A 15,412-nucleotide genomic window follows, 5' to 3' on the forward strand; every position below is an offset into this window, starting at 1 on the left:
CAGTTAAAAAAAAAAAACACCACAAACCTGAAATTCAATTAATTCTGCCACTAGTAAAATAAGAGATGATCTATCTCTAAAATTGTTCAACTCTCCTAAAAATGCCTAATAGCAGAAAAAGTAGTTAGAGCTATGTTATTAGTATACTAAACTTTGCTTTCTAATTTCAATGCCTAATTAAATTAGTTAAGCTCGAGGTAAGTACTGAACATCTCTATCTTAGAGACAGGTGGAAAAAAAGGAGCAGAAAGATTCAGGTAACAAACCGTGTTTGTAAAATAATCTTCATTTTATTGAGCTATGACAGTAAAGTGTTTTAAATCCAAAGAACATATAAATTATATCCTAACAGTTAACTATCAAGCTCTGAAAAATTACTAATGAAACAACTCCAAATCTTTTCTATCCAGCATATCTCATTATGTTGCTTAAAAATACATCTCAGTCACCAGATAATACAGAAAAATCTTCATATCTACCACCTTTAAATCTTTTAGCATTATACATCTAAGATGGTCTCTAACATTCAACAACTAAATCTATTTTTCTTTTATCAAATTTCAAAGGTAAGCTCTATTTTCTTCTCTGAAATGAAATAAGATGTGATTATAACTTAAATTTTCTAACAAAAATGATGAAAAATCATAGTTTCATCTTATTATTAGAAAATCTTTCAACAAAATTAAAGAACATCAAAAATACACTGATCAAGTCTCCAAAAAGACACGGCAATCAATACGCTGTCTGGTTTGCTTTAGTAAGACTGTGTGTTAAAAGGCTAAAAATAAAACTTTCACCTGTGCAGGTACTTTCTCAATAAAAAAGTCGGCAACTAAAGAAAAATTTTACTAAAATGTGTTCTGTGGTAAAAATTCAGCAGTCATTTATAAACTGCCTTAAAAACAACTGAACCATTTAATACTTTTGCCCTGGCATTAGCCATATTAATTGAAGACCAAAATTATATGGTTAACTGAAATCTATACATTAAAAAAAACAGCACATTTTAAACATTAAACTCAACTTTCTCATCCAAGAAACAGTTTATCAAGATTAGAAGAAAAAAAACAAAAATGAAGTGAATAGTTTCACTTGTCTATCACTCCACACCCTCTGGCGGAAGTGCCAAAACACAGTGAAATTGTCAAAAGGCAAAGCCTACATAAGAGGGAGGAAGGGAACAGTTAACATGGGAAAATCACACAAAAAGCATTTCCTGAGTAACCAAGAAATAGCTTTATTTTTCTCTTTTGTATCATTTTTGTATATAAAACTACTCTAATTATTATGATTTCTCAGTTTCACCAAAGAGCATCTGAAAGAAATATTTTCCACAACTGAATGAAGTAAAAGTATAAACTGGTTCCCTGGAAAAAAGAGATGCAATCTGTAACAATGTTCAATCACATAAACTTATGTCTGAGCAATGTTATTTTATTGTATCTTGAAGAGTAAAAATAAATCTAAATCAAAATATTGAGGGGGAAAAAAAAGAAATGTCACCATAATGAAGTTCTTATGGTTTCTGTAACTTTCAATCAGTTATTTGAAGAAGTGACAGTTATGCAAAAAAGACCCCCCATAAAAGCCTTAAGATGCTTTTGTCATTTAAATTTTAAAATACCACATTCCAAATGACATCCAAAGCCATTTTTAATTAGCTGGGTAATAGATATTGTGCTTAAGTTAGCCTAATTAGCGTGAGAGTGGGAAAAGTTTTATACTGATGCAAAATCCAAAAATGATGGAATGGTGCAGGAAACAAAAGTACAGTTGTATTTAGTTGTTATGGAAACTATTCTACTGGTGTAGAAATGTATGTGTTAAAAACATAAGACTTACGAAGCAAATAAAGGGGGTTTCTAACATAGTAATCTCATGAAATAAGATTCAGTTAGTAATTGTGCGGTCTATTTCACTGCTAACAAATGTATCTTCAGTTATGCATATATAACTATCCACCCTAGAACAGCTGTTGCTATAGTAACAAGATACATTTGCTCATATCCATATTTTAGGATTTACTTTTTAGAATTCCTTAAAAATTATGATTTAAAAATTTTGTAGATAAGAGAACTTCTGCTTGTGTCTTACTTACTTCAATGTATTAGTAATATAAAGCCACAGTGGTAGTCATTCTTCTTCTTATTTAAAATGTATGTTTCTCAACTTTCAGTGATCTCAAAATGTGTTAAAACAGTCAACAGTATTAGTGACAGAATCATCAACTCTTTAACGAAACATGAGAATCATGAGAGAATGAATTATTATACTTAATATTACCTTGTATATTCTGAGACTTTGCATGGTTTCTTTCCCAAAGAAAAAGAGCGGACCTCAGAACCATGGTCCAACTTTCTTTTCATCTATAAGGTAAAACAAATGAGATATGTTTAAAAAAAATCACCTGTCCAACTATCAAATCTTAATGTTAGCATCAGTAATACTGAAAAAATTCTTAAGTTTTCATATGCCCGCAATGTTAATTAGGCATAGTTAATCCATATAGAAAATAAATGTTTCATACTTTCTTCTATTAGTTCTACTTTGTTTTACTCTTTACAAGACTGGAAAGGTGAATTTTCCCCCCTAATATTTGTCCAGAAGAACAGTGTATGGTGATTTAAAAATTGATATCCATCGTATATATTCCTTGAGAGTACTATACCTTTCACATTTTCTAGTTTAAGAACCAACACAGAGGAACATGTCATGTTAACCCACACAGAAAAGAACCATATTTAATATACTGTTCTTAGTGATTTACATTTTCCTTTAAAAACATATTTTAAGAAAGATAAACAACAAATTCAAAATTTCAAAATCAGAATGGAAGTAATAGTCACTGAATTTAAAACACATTATTATAAAAGGGTAAGGAGAATAATGTAAATAAAATACTCTTGAAAAGTAATTATGATAAGGCATAAAGCAATGAATATGGGCAATGAAGACAGTACAAAAAAGTAAGTCCATAATAAGAGGGAAATCTGGAGATGGTATAATAACGGTAGGAAAAAAGCCATCAATTGATATTTTACACAGAATACATAGCTCTACTGACAGATACTCACTCAGGACAAAATATTCTAACTTGAAAACCAACAAGAAAAACAGAAAGATTTAAAAAGAATGAGTTATGCATCTTTGTAAGGTATACCCGACATCTGTAGTTTTAAAGTATTTTATTATGCTATACAGGTATGTAATATTGTAAATATATTCAGAATTATATTTTGTCGTCATTAATACTGAAATATATATTTTTATATTTTACTATTGGTTAACTGAGGTCATCTTACTATAGATATGTTATAAAACTATAAAATAAGATCTGAGAAGATTCAACTTTCTCTATTTCAGCAACCCCTCTAAGATTTGTGTCTGCTAATTAATTACTGTATCATTGAAAATGATGGGAGCGGGGGAATCCCAGAGTGATGGAAAGTTACCCTCATTTTTGTAAAAAGGTAAAAACCCTTGCTTTGCAGCAGCCTTATTTTCTTACCTATTCCTCACATGGGAACGTCATAACACAGCATGCCACACTGTAAATACCAGAGAGAAGCAACAAGACTCTAAAAGCTTTTTGAACCACACTCTGGGTAATAAAGACTGTTTTTATCATCATGAAGAAAGTATTCTAAAACACAGGGATAATCTTACAACGTTAGAGGTGAGAGGTGAGCATATGACAAGCTCATCCACAATTTATACCTTAGTTCATGAAATACCGACAGAAACAGAATTGGTCTTATTTCAACCTTTCAGAAGTTTCTGTGCTCATAACATTGTTTTAAGGTGATTTCTCTCAAAACCCATTATTTTCTTTCTCCAAATAATTTTAATAAAAGGCAAAAATAAATACTTTAATACATAGGTAGCCACATGCTTGCATATATATAAATTATAGACACACATGTACACATACACACAAATGTATCCATCAGGAAGGTCAGTCAGTACAGATTACCTTAAAAATCTATTTTTTTATAACTTCCACAAACCCTCATTTTCAAAGTTGTTATGATAAACTTTGATATTCACTGTAATTAAGTTTGTAATACTGGCTTTCAGAACTTCCCTGGGTATCTTGTAAATACATTGGTGCAAATGCCATTTGCCACTAAAGCAAACTTTATTTCCATCTTAGAAATCCCTTCAATGAATAAAAATGCCTGAAATTCATATCAAGGGAACTGCTGTGAAAGGATTTTTAAATTTAGAATATTTTAGAAAATAAAGCACTTTCTGTATGACTATATGTCTTTTAAATATTATATTGTTTACTGAAAATACCGACTTTAGAACCAAAAATCAATCCTGCAATTTTGAAAGGGTACAGAAAGTAAATATAACCTCTTTAAATATAAATCCCCAATATTCTAGCAATTCTAGACTTTAAGAGAGGCAACTAAAGAAAAAAGAAAAACCTATATACAAGGTATAGAAAAATTAAAGGCAAAAGGTTCACTAAAAGCTAACTAAGGATAGAGTATTTCCAGGTCAGCATTTAACGGAGCCACATTTCTAAAGTCTGAATATATTTTTAGAGGAAAATTCTCACATTAAAATGTACATTTTATTTTAAATGTAAAGCTTTTTCCAGTTTATGTTGTCTTTCCATTATTTGCTTACATTCATGATATAAAACAGAATATCAGACATCCAGCCACCCACCAAAATTAGAGGATACTGCAGCCATCTCTGATGATACAGATTTTCCTTCCCAGGCAGGCACACACACACAATCATACAACACAGGAAGAAAACAGCTTACTTACTTTGTAAAAAATCATTTTTAGTGTGCCGTAGAAACCCATATTTTCTGGATTTTTCCCCTTCAGTGATTCTGTGCCCCCGTGTGTCCGGCTGCTTGGCAGTCTCTGACAATATAAACCTTTTTCAGGTAGGTATGTCACAGATTCTAATGTGGACATGCTCAGGCACGTCAGAAAAGGAAGATTAGGGAGCAGAACCGGCAACAAAACTCCACAGTAGAGGCAAATGCAGCTCAGTATCAAACCGCTTCTTGGGACACACATACATACATGCAGCTTGACTGAGGAGAACTCAAGGGAATAATGAGAGAGAACCGAGAAGATTATTGGAGGAGACTATGCCCTGTCAAAGCCTGGACTGAACAGATTCCTCCCTCAGCAGCAGAGGGATCAGATTACATCTTCCCTTGAACACAGAATGGTGCAGTCCAGGATTCAGCAATGCAGACTGCACATCAATTACATGGTGATCCGCTCCAGGGAACCCGTAAGCACACAGCGCGCTGAACAGAGGGAGGAGGTGGGCAATGAAGGAGACCGCCCCCATACCACAGCTCCCTCTCTCCCCTTTCAAACTTTCAGGAGGTTATTTTTGTATTTTGTAAAACCTGCATTTTTGAAGAGTTTTAAATGGCAAGCATCGTTTCCGCAAATAAGTCCTTTCAGAAACATTTTGAAAATGGAATATATTTTCATATGGTCCTCCCAACGGAAGCAAAGCAGTCTATTTTCACTAACTGCTACCCTATTGCAGTCAGTCCTGGGTTAGGTTTTTCAAGTAGCTTGGACGGTCCAAAATGGGCAATTCCAATGGGAGGAATTAGATATTCTTTGGGGCAATTTACAAAAAGGTAAACCAGTTTGGAGCATACGACATTTGCAGAAATTATGTAATAAGTTATACTTCAATCTGTGTATTTCTTATATTAAGATTTAATGTAAATATTCCCTTTGCTTTCCCGTTCCATTCATTTAAAACATAGTCTTCAAGAAAATTACCACACACTGCCAATCCTTACTAATCATGAGAATATCTTTTTATGATTAACAAACTAAGTATATAAAGTCTGGCTGAAAGGTTCTGTTTCTCCCAAGAGAGCAAAAACTGTGCTCATTGGAGAGTCTTATAATTATTTGTTCATTTACTGTTGAGTAAACAGGAGGCACTGGATTTCTACCTCCAAACTTACTTTCACAATGTGTACTGCTTATCATTAAAAAGTTATAGAATAATAAAGGTACTAAAGTTTGCCTGAAGGCAACCTTTTTCTTAGAATGACTACTACGCAAATCTAGATATTTCATCACTCAACTTGCTACAAAACCAGCTTCAGAGGCAATTATAAGATTCCTTGGACTAGAAAGGCCCATTATTAAAGGCCTAATTAACTCCTACCCTCCCCATTAATGTTCTTTATTACAAGCAAACTGTGTGCCTATAGTTACTTAAGTACTTAAAAAGTTTCTTCAGGAAAAAAAAAATACTATTTTGACTTACTACATTTTAATACTCTCTGCTATGGTAATAAATGACTTTTGTTAGAAAAATGATTCTAAATACTGCATAAAGTAGTATAATTTTAAAAATAAATGTTTACCTTTTTAATTAAGACATTAAGTCAGTATAATGTCTTACTTTTTTTTAAACATCTTTATTGGAGTATAACTGCTTTACAATGGTGTGTTAGTTTCTGCTTTATAACAAAGTGAATCAGCTATACATATACATATATCCCCATATCTCCTCCCTCTTGCGTCTCCCTCCTGTCTTTTACTTTAAAACATAAATAAGATAATCTAAAATTTTATGAAAATGTACATCTTGGGTCTTCTCCTGGAAGTTATAGTCTACATATTATCTTTTAAAAAAAAAAAATCCCCTTCCTGGCTCTTAAACTAATTCTTACCCTCAGAAACAATATGTACATGTACCCAGCAAAAGTTAGTTTTCTAAATAAACAATTAGCTTACTTCAAAGGAAAGTTCCTTTTAAAAAGAAATCTCTTACTCTTAGGAAAAAAAATCCCAAATGTTAGGAACAGACCCATAAACCCTTTTATTAGAGCTTCAGAGCATGCAGGATTTAAAAAAAAAAAAAAAGATACCTCCTCCCGCCATTCTGGGCTGTCTGAAGAAACTAATTGTAAAATGAACACCTGAAATTTCCTCTAAAGCTTGTCGGAGGACAAAAAGACTACCTACCAGTCACATACTGGTATATACCTTGACTTCAATTGAAATCATGTCCTACCTCTAGTTGAACTAACCTTTTCAAATTAAGTCTACTCAGTTGAGGACACTGACCAACTTTAATAAACCAGGAATGCCGTCTCAAAATCTAGGATAATTGAAGAAGAAAATATCTTAACTTTGTACATTCAACGGAATGCTCTTCTGGTCATATGGCTCCTATGTATGGCTATGAAGTTACAGGAAAACCTGATTCCCACAAATGTATGTTTATATGTAGGTATGTGTATTCATATTTTATTTTTAAACAGGTAAAATATTTATCTGGCTCAAAAATCAAAATGATATGCAAAAAGTAAACACTGAGAAGACTCTCCAACACCCCCACTCACCCATCTACCATGGTTCCCACTTGGAAATGATTTTCATTAGTTTGTTTATCCTTTAAGTGAGAATGTGTATGCTTACAAATACTCACAGACTTAATTTTTCCAGATAATTAAACAATTCTCCCTAATATCTTGTTTATAATGTTAATTTGAATTGCGAAGAAAGAATTTAAGCAAAGCTAGTCAACCAAGTCTCTAAGTAGATTTCAAATTAACAGAATAAAATTGAATGATTTTCAATATTCTCTAAAGTACTAGGAATGAAAATTGTGATCTATTATATTATTTTCATCATAATCTATATATGAACAAAGCAAATGAAATCATTCTCAAATTCCTGTTTCTGGGAGTCTTGGCTAAAATACAAACATTTAAAACTTTATTCAGAGATTTAAGGTTTTTAGTAATATGACTGAAAAAGGCTTTGTGTGTGAATCTTTATCTATCTTATCCCTGTGGTAGACAGAAACATTGTAAAACTGAGGTCAGTCCATAATCTATGTTAAATAAGTTTACCAAAAAAAGTATTTTATGCTTTATGCTAGAATGTTAGCTACTAAGTTCACTGAAAAAGCTAGTTAATCATGATAGCTAAGAAAATACTTGTGTTTCTCATCCACATTTTTAGAATTAATATCTCAGTGTATTCAATATCATTTTCACTACAATAAACTAAATCTTCACGTAATATCAGCTAAGCAATGAATTTCCCATTCTATAAAGAATTATTTCTTGTGCTGACTGACGTGCTATAAACCTTGCTGAAAATCTATTAGTAAGGGAGTGACTAACAATGAAGTCCTTAGATTATAGCCTATCTGCTAATTCAGACTCAGTGCTCATTTCATCACAACTCCATTGAGCTAGGTGTATGAGGAATGCATGAGAGCAGTAGCTTGAAAACTGAAAAACAGCACAAAGATATGAAGATGTACTGCCCCAGAGTGTAAGCCTCTGGGAAACAGTAGCAGTAGAATGATTAACTTGTGAGCAAGTATAAGAGAAACGGCTCTTTCTAAGCAATTGGTGGGGATGACTATGTTTTCAGAAGAGCAAGCTGTGGTTATGGGCAGAAACAAAAAACAATCTACATGTAAATAGTGAGAAACATACAAACAGTAAAACAGTCTTCATGTATCATGTGTCTTCAGAGAAGTATGTATCTTATACATGGTGTCGACAGAGGAAGGAGTCGTTAATAGAGTACTTTTCCTCACCTTGACTCTCAGAGTTCATTATTTCCATTTTAAATATATTCTTCCATTGCACTTACCATACCTCATTGTAATTTTTATACATCCCTCTCCCCTACCACTCAAAGGTTCACAGCTTTCTAAGACATAGCAGAAAAATGATATATAACAAATAATTAATAGTTTTGAATCACTGGCCATACAAGTAAGTAGTAGCAACCATGGCATCATTTTTCTAAAGCATAAATATATAACTAGTACTAAATTATACTTAGTGCTAAAAGTCCAACTGTTGTATTATAATTAGTTGATGATACTATAAATACTATTGGTTCTTTGCATTACTTTGCCAACATTTAAAATTTTATTTCCATTTTATAGTAGTAGGATAATGTGTTTATATTTGTATGTCAGTGATTTTCTTCATTACTATTATGACAACATTCTTTACTCTGATGTTACAATAAGAAAACCACCTAGCACAGTTAGCTGTCTTGCCCTGAGCACAGAATTTAGATTAGAGACAGTTTGGGATTTCAACATCAAAGAAAGGAATGGCAAGCATGTTGAGGTTGAAACAAACTTGAAATCTCACTAACCCACAGTCATCAGGTTTCTGGGGTGCAAGTTCTTATTAAAAGGTTCACAACGGAAATTGGCAAGTTAATAAACCTGTTCTATCACAGGTATTATCTATTAAAATAGGATGTATGCCCAGCACCTACATTTTCCCTAATACAAGTAGGTGGCAGTATTGATCAATAAGCTATTTTCACATTTATTCATTCATTAAGCATTTATTTACACTAACTATGCGTCAGGCACAGGATAGTACATAATTTTAAAAACTTTTTTTCCTCCATTGAATTTATGCTCAATTTAAGACAGAGAATAGGGTGATACATATACACATCTGATTCTTAGAACTCACACTGAAATTAGTTCAAAAAAATTTTGAGAATATGTAAAACGAAACAAGGTAAGCCAGATTTAGTTTGAAATTACCATCCAAGGAAACAAATATTAAAATACTACTGTATTAGAAAATATCCCAAACACTAAGTATTGTAATATATAACAACTTTGTTTAAAATACACTTGTTGGGAAGTGAGGGGGATGCTTATAATAATATACAAAATCCTAACCTCAGTAAATCAAAATGCAAATCAAAGTATCACAGCTTAGACTGTTTTAAAAAAATTTAAGATAACTATGATTGTAGGAGTGGTACTTAAAATTTTTTTTCTTATTCCTGATATTTAAAATATTTATAACTTTCTTTATAAAAATGCAGCCCCTGAAGATTTGACACAAATTACAATATTGATTCAAGATAAAGGTTTTTTTCATCTCTTAATTTGGGCCAAATTACTGATCTGATAAACATGCACAAATATATGTATCTACCAATAAATAAATATAGACACATATAGAATTTCACACAATAATGCAAGTTAAGAGTTCTATTTATCACAGGCACACAAGAAAATAATGAAGATGGGAGCTCTGTTTGTTTGCTCTTCTAAAATTTATATTGTTATAGAGCTGTCAGAGACTTACTACACATACCAAAACATTACTTACAATACTTCTTTGTAGACAAGCAACATCTGCAATAATTTGACAAAGTTGGTTAATCACTCTGGAGTTTATCCTGAATTATCTAGAAGCAATTAATCTTTAAATCTCATGCTTAGAATCCAAAATAAACTACCAGTAAGCATCTTGAATTCATACCTAGGAGTTTCCTCTCAAATTTTTATTATAAATTTTTTGTAGTAATCCCTTCAGTAAAGAAAAATATCATGGGAAACTATTTTTTAAAAGGTTAAGTTCAAGAAAAATAAAACAGCAAATATGACCCAGGAATGAATTTAATTAACATGGAGAAAGAATGAAATCAATTTTCCTTCCATGTATTGCTTAGAACCACATTTGCTCTTCTTTCTTTATCCAACTGGATATTTACTGCTGCTGTTTGTAATGTTCAAATATATTTACCTGGCTTGAGAAAAATTTCCTATAGATGTGGTATATCAACCTTGTATTTTAATATTAAAATAACCTTTCATTTTAAGCACTGCTTAAAATTCTGAAATTAATTTCTTATACTAGCTACTAGTCATGACTAAAAAGCTTTGAGAAAAGAGATAAAGGTTAAGAAGTAAAAAAGTTATATCCACTGAATCAACAAAAAAACCACTAATAGCAGGAAGCCATTGACTGTAGAACTAGAAGGGATCTTGGAAATCACCTAATCTAATTCTCCTTCATTTGTGGAATGAACCTAAGTTTTGGAATTGGAGAATTCTGAGTTTAAACAACAGTTACGCCATTACTAGAGTGTTAACCTCGGTAGGGGTTATTTGACCATGATGAGTTCCAGTTTTCTCTTAAATGTGGTGGTAATACCATTTACCTTACCAACCTAGGCCACAGAGTCATTGTGAAAACACAGAGGTGCCCCTATAAAATAATAACTATTACTTACAGGTGAGAAAGGTAAGGTAGAGAATTTTCTTGCTCAGGGTCATACAGTTATTTTAGAGGCGTAGGCTCAGGTCCCAGGTTCACTACTTTTAACTGATTTGCATTAGCTATGTGAGGGCTCAAGTCCAGCTAAAAAAATCAGACATTACTAAAGAAGGAAAAAAGTGTTATATTTTGCAAATATATATTGCAATATATGCATATTAATTGCAAATATCAATTAAATATGCAAACCACAACTAAATCTTTATTTATTCAGTTCATGGAATGAATATCCAGGTCTATGTAACTATGCTTCTGCTACACTTGGGAATCTGAGGCAAAGACATGGTAATTGGGGAAAAGGTAACAGAAACTGAGAGAAAGAGTTAGCTTAAATGAAATCAATCAATTAAGAAAAAATCACCCACTATCTGCAAAATGCTACTGAAGTCAAATAAAAACATTGCAATAACCCTGCACCCCTAAGATACTTAAAATCCAACTGGCAAGACAAGAGACTAATAGAGAACAATATTTGACTGGATATCAAGTGCCAAATTGGTTAGTGTAAGAAGTCAGAAAATGGAGAAATCATTTAACTAGTCTGAGATTTCATAAAACATACGATCTTGCTTCTAAATTTAAAAGACAGAAGTTTGGTAGATGTTGAGGAGATAGAAGGAAATTATCATCTGTGGACCTAAGATATATGTGGAAATGCCACAATCATTAACTTGAAGGATTGACAGTATCTATAAGACTTCCAGCAGTCACTAGTTTTTATAAGGCTCATTAGGGAATAACCTTTTTAATACTATTATCTCCTAATTCAAACACTTAATACTACAGTTAAAATAGTCTTTAACTTACTAGTAATGGTTTCTTCAAAAGTACTTCCTGCCATGACTCATTCTTCCATTTTAGGGCTAATATGTGTCTTTATGGACAAGAAGAACTTTACTGTGTGGGTGTGAAGACTGTAGACCTTTTATTTTAGTTACAAACACTGACTATGAAGGGGTCCTTCTGTTTCCAAAGGTACTCATACAGAAATCATATATGAAGGCAGGTTGTACTCTTGAATATAGGGGGGGATGGTGCAGATATAAGAGAGTTCTTAAATAAACATTCAAATGTCATATTCACCAAAAAACTTTATGAAGAGACAATAAAAAATGTAACTCAGGGCCAAGGTGGATACCTGACTCATTCTCACCAACATGTGGCCAAAAGGACTTCTACTATTCAAAAACACAGCTTGCTTGGAAAATGAAATACTTTGTCTTGTTCCACTCCCAGCCCTTTCTTCCCATTCCTTGCCCCTCCAGCCTCCAGACTCAAAGCCTCCTGCTAAGGAATAGATTTCAGTATAGAGCATTCTGAAGGCACAGAAACTGTTCACCATATACAAAACTAGGAGAAAGGTTACTGTAAAGCAGGAGTTGTGAGATTCAAACATATGATAAAAAGTATGGTCCTTTTGAAAATATATACACGTATATTTAACTGTGTGTGTGTGTGTGTGCGTGCACGCACACATGTGTATGGATGGGGAAAAGCCTACATAAATATATAAAAATGTGCACAGTGGTCATCTAAATTGCTTAATAAGAGATTTTCCTTCTTTTTCTTTTAACTTGTCAATAAACCAGTATTCCTTATTATGTGCTAACAACTGTTCCAGGCACTGGGTATAAGGTAGCAAACAATGCAGATGAGCTCCCTAGTCTCATAGAGTTTGTATTCTGGAGTGGGGTAAAACACACAATAAATAAACTAATAAATGAAAAAGATAATTTCATATAATGCTAAGCTCTAAGAGAGAAATAAAACAGGGTAGTATGAAAGAAGTAAGTAGTTAACAGAGGGTAGTAGAGAACTGTAGCTAATTTTGAAAGGTATTAACCAGGAAACAACTTTTAAGTCAAAATGGAGTAGAGTCTAGACTCAGCAAGAATAAGGCCAATCTGGCTAGGTAAAGTGACTGGTACAGGATGAAGATGGAGAGGTAACCAAGGGCCAGATCATGTAGGATCTTGGCCACGGTCAAGAGTTAGGATTTAAGGAATTCTAGTGCAATGTGAAGCCATTAGAGGATTCCGAGGATTTCTAGAATACACAATTTCTGTGTATATGTTTTAATATTATTTTTTATATTTAAAAAATGTATATAAAATTGAAGACCACTCACAAAGTAATTAATTCTCACTTGCTGAAATTAGACATATAGAGAAAATGCATACAAATCTTTTCAACTCTTTCATGTCCAATTACTCTTCCATTTCCCTTATCACTTGTCACCTCATACTAATTCTCAAACTTAGCACCTATTCCAAGATTCTTAAACTTGGAAAAGGAAGAGAATTGGAATAGTAGGTAATACTTAATTATTCTGTACCATGAACCAAGCACCATTCTAAAGCCTTTATATCTAGTAACTCCATTCTATAAGAATGAAAGGGTATCTACCATATCATCTCTATTTCCTTGCTCTTCCACTTTCTATGCCCTGATTTTATCTTTAAATTTGATAATTTACTCTTTTTGAGAAAGAGAGAGATACTGGGCTCAGATCTCTGTAGATTGTTAATGCATCTGCCAGCCTTACTTTAGCAAATGTCTACAATGGTGAAAGACATGGTCACCCTTAGTTATTGGAAGTGAAATGATTTTACCCATGGTACACTTTTTAAAACTGCTTCTCTGTGATCATAAAGGAATTCAGAACATAATCACTGAATCTTAAGGTTGGAAAAAGCCTTCAACTAAAGTTTAGTACAGCCTCCGTTACACTCTTATGTATACTTTCACTAGCATGTTGTCATCCAGGACCTGGTTAACCTAAAATACTAAGTTATTCTCAACTCTGTGGTCTTCTATTAGTTGGCTTACTGATTTTGATAATTATGTTCAATTATAAATATTTGACTAGCAGACACATAAAGTCCAGATTCAAACTTACTGCACTTTTTAAAACATAACATCTCTTTCCAAATATCTTAAAAAATTTCCAGAAGAATTCAAAATGAGAAGGGAGAGCTTAAACCATTCTCTTCAAACTCCAGTCAAGAATCAAGGTCTGTGAACCTGAACTTACTTCTCTTACTTAAAAACATTTATTAAGTACCTATTCCACATTGGTGCTAGGTCAGTAAGAAACATAAATCACACCGGGTTCTTCCTCTAGAAAGTGTACATCATAGTGATCTTTAATCAATTCTTTACTTATTTTAGAGTCGCTTGCCTGCTCTTTAAGTATTCAAGTGTTTGATGTAGCTGTCAAGTGAGTAGGGAAGAACCTAGTAATCATGCCCCCACTACATATAAAAAGGAGGATTCTAAATATTCATTTGAGAAACATCAATTTACATTTTAAAGCAATTACTGTACCTATAATTTAACAAACTGCATTCCTTACTTTGAAACTATCAAGAATTATATGACTAGCATAACACTTACATGATCTCCTACCTTTTCAGGAGATTCCAAAAGACTGTGAAGATTCAGTAAATAAAATCTGAGTACAAAGAAATATTGCTGGAAATAGTCATGAGTAGGGTTTGACATAATTTTGTCTGTCATGGAAACATTTTCAAAATAACTATTAATTTGAAAAAGTATCTGATCTACAGTAGTCTTTTATTTGCAATGAATTGTAAGATTGATGACTAGGAGTACTTTGATATCTTGGCAAGACTATTGTAATAGAAATATTTTATTTATAAGTTCATTTTCTTTATTAAAAAGTTCTTTAAAATTTAGCACATAACTTAAAAAATATTTACCTATAAATACTTGAGGCCTCCAAATGTTTACAAGTTAACTTTGAAAGTCTGTCACACTTGATACATGACTCTAAACAGTTCTTTCTGTAGGACGGATATCAGGCTTTCCCCACCAGTTGCATGAAAGCATGGTATGTAGTGATGGCATGCTGACTATTAAACAAATTTGCATACAACTTAATTAAGAACTGCTCTATGCACACAGCTGGTCTGCTGGAAACTGTTACATGGTGGTATGAGACCACTTCAAAAAACTAAATCTAAATTTTATTTTTATTGAGTCAATGCATGTTCAAACTTCTACAACATGAAAAGAAAATTCTATGAGGAACAGCTTAAATCTACCAAAGAATATAAAGTTAAAGCTAGCAAAAAGATGTTGAAGTTTAGAATATTCTTAAAATTGTAATATTTTGTTAGCTCTTAGGATAAAGACAGACACACACATACAGAGACACACACACCCCTCTTCATTTTAAGCCTTTCCTTTAGAGTTATTCTATCAGGAGACAAAACAGCAAATTAAGAACTTAGAATTTTTTCCAGAGATGTTGAATGAGGTGATATTAATCATCATGATCACAATGTAAAAAACCAAGAC

The 15,412-nt window shown here is 32.5% G+C and overlaps 1 protein-coding gene across 3 annotated transcripts in view; it reads right to left on the minus strand.

The window, feature by feature from the left end:
• FBXW7 (F-box and WD repeat domain containing 7) overlaps positions 1-15,412 on the minus strand; it is a 206,451-nt gene that overhangs the window by 27,184 nt on the left and 163,855 nt on the right. For 2 of the 3 annotated variants that reach the window (XM_065877185.1, XM_065877187.1), the window contains one exon: positions 2,284-2,366. In XM_065877185.1, coding sequence (XP_065733257.1) covers positions 2,284-2,366 — 83 coding nt within the window. Of the gene's footprint in view, positions 1-2,283; positions 2,367-4,784; positions 5,244-15,412 lie in introns of those variants that run through there. The other variant, XM_065877186.1, reaches the window with a different exon arrangement.

The sequence above is a fragment of the Phocoena phocoena genome, chromosome 5, assembly GCF_963924675.1.
Source record: "Phocoena phocoena chromosome 5, mPhoPho1.1, whole genome shotgun sequence".
In the NCBI taxonomy this organism is placed as follows: domain Eukaryota; kingdom Metazoa; phylum Chordata; class Mammalia; order Artiodactyla; family Phocoenidae; genus Phocoena; species Phocoena phocoena.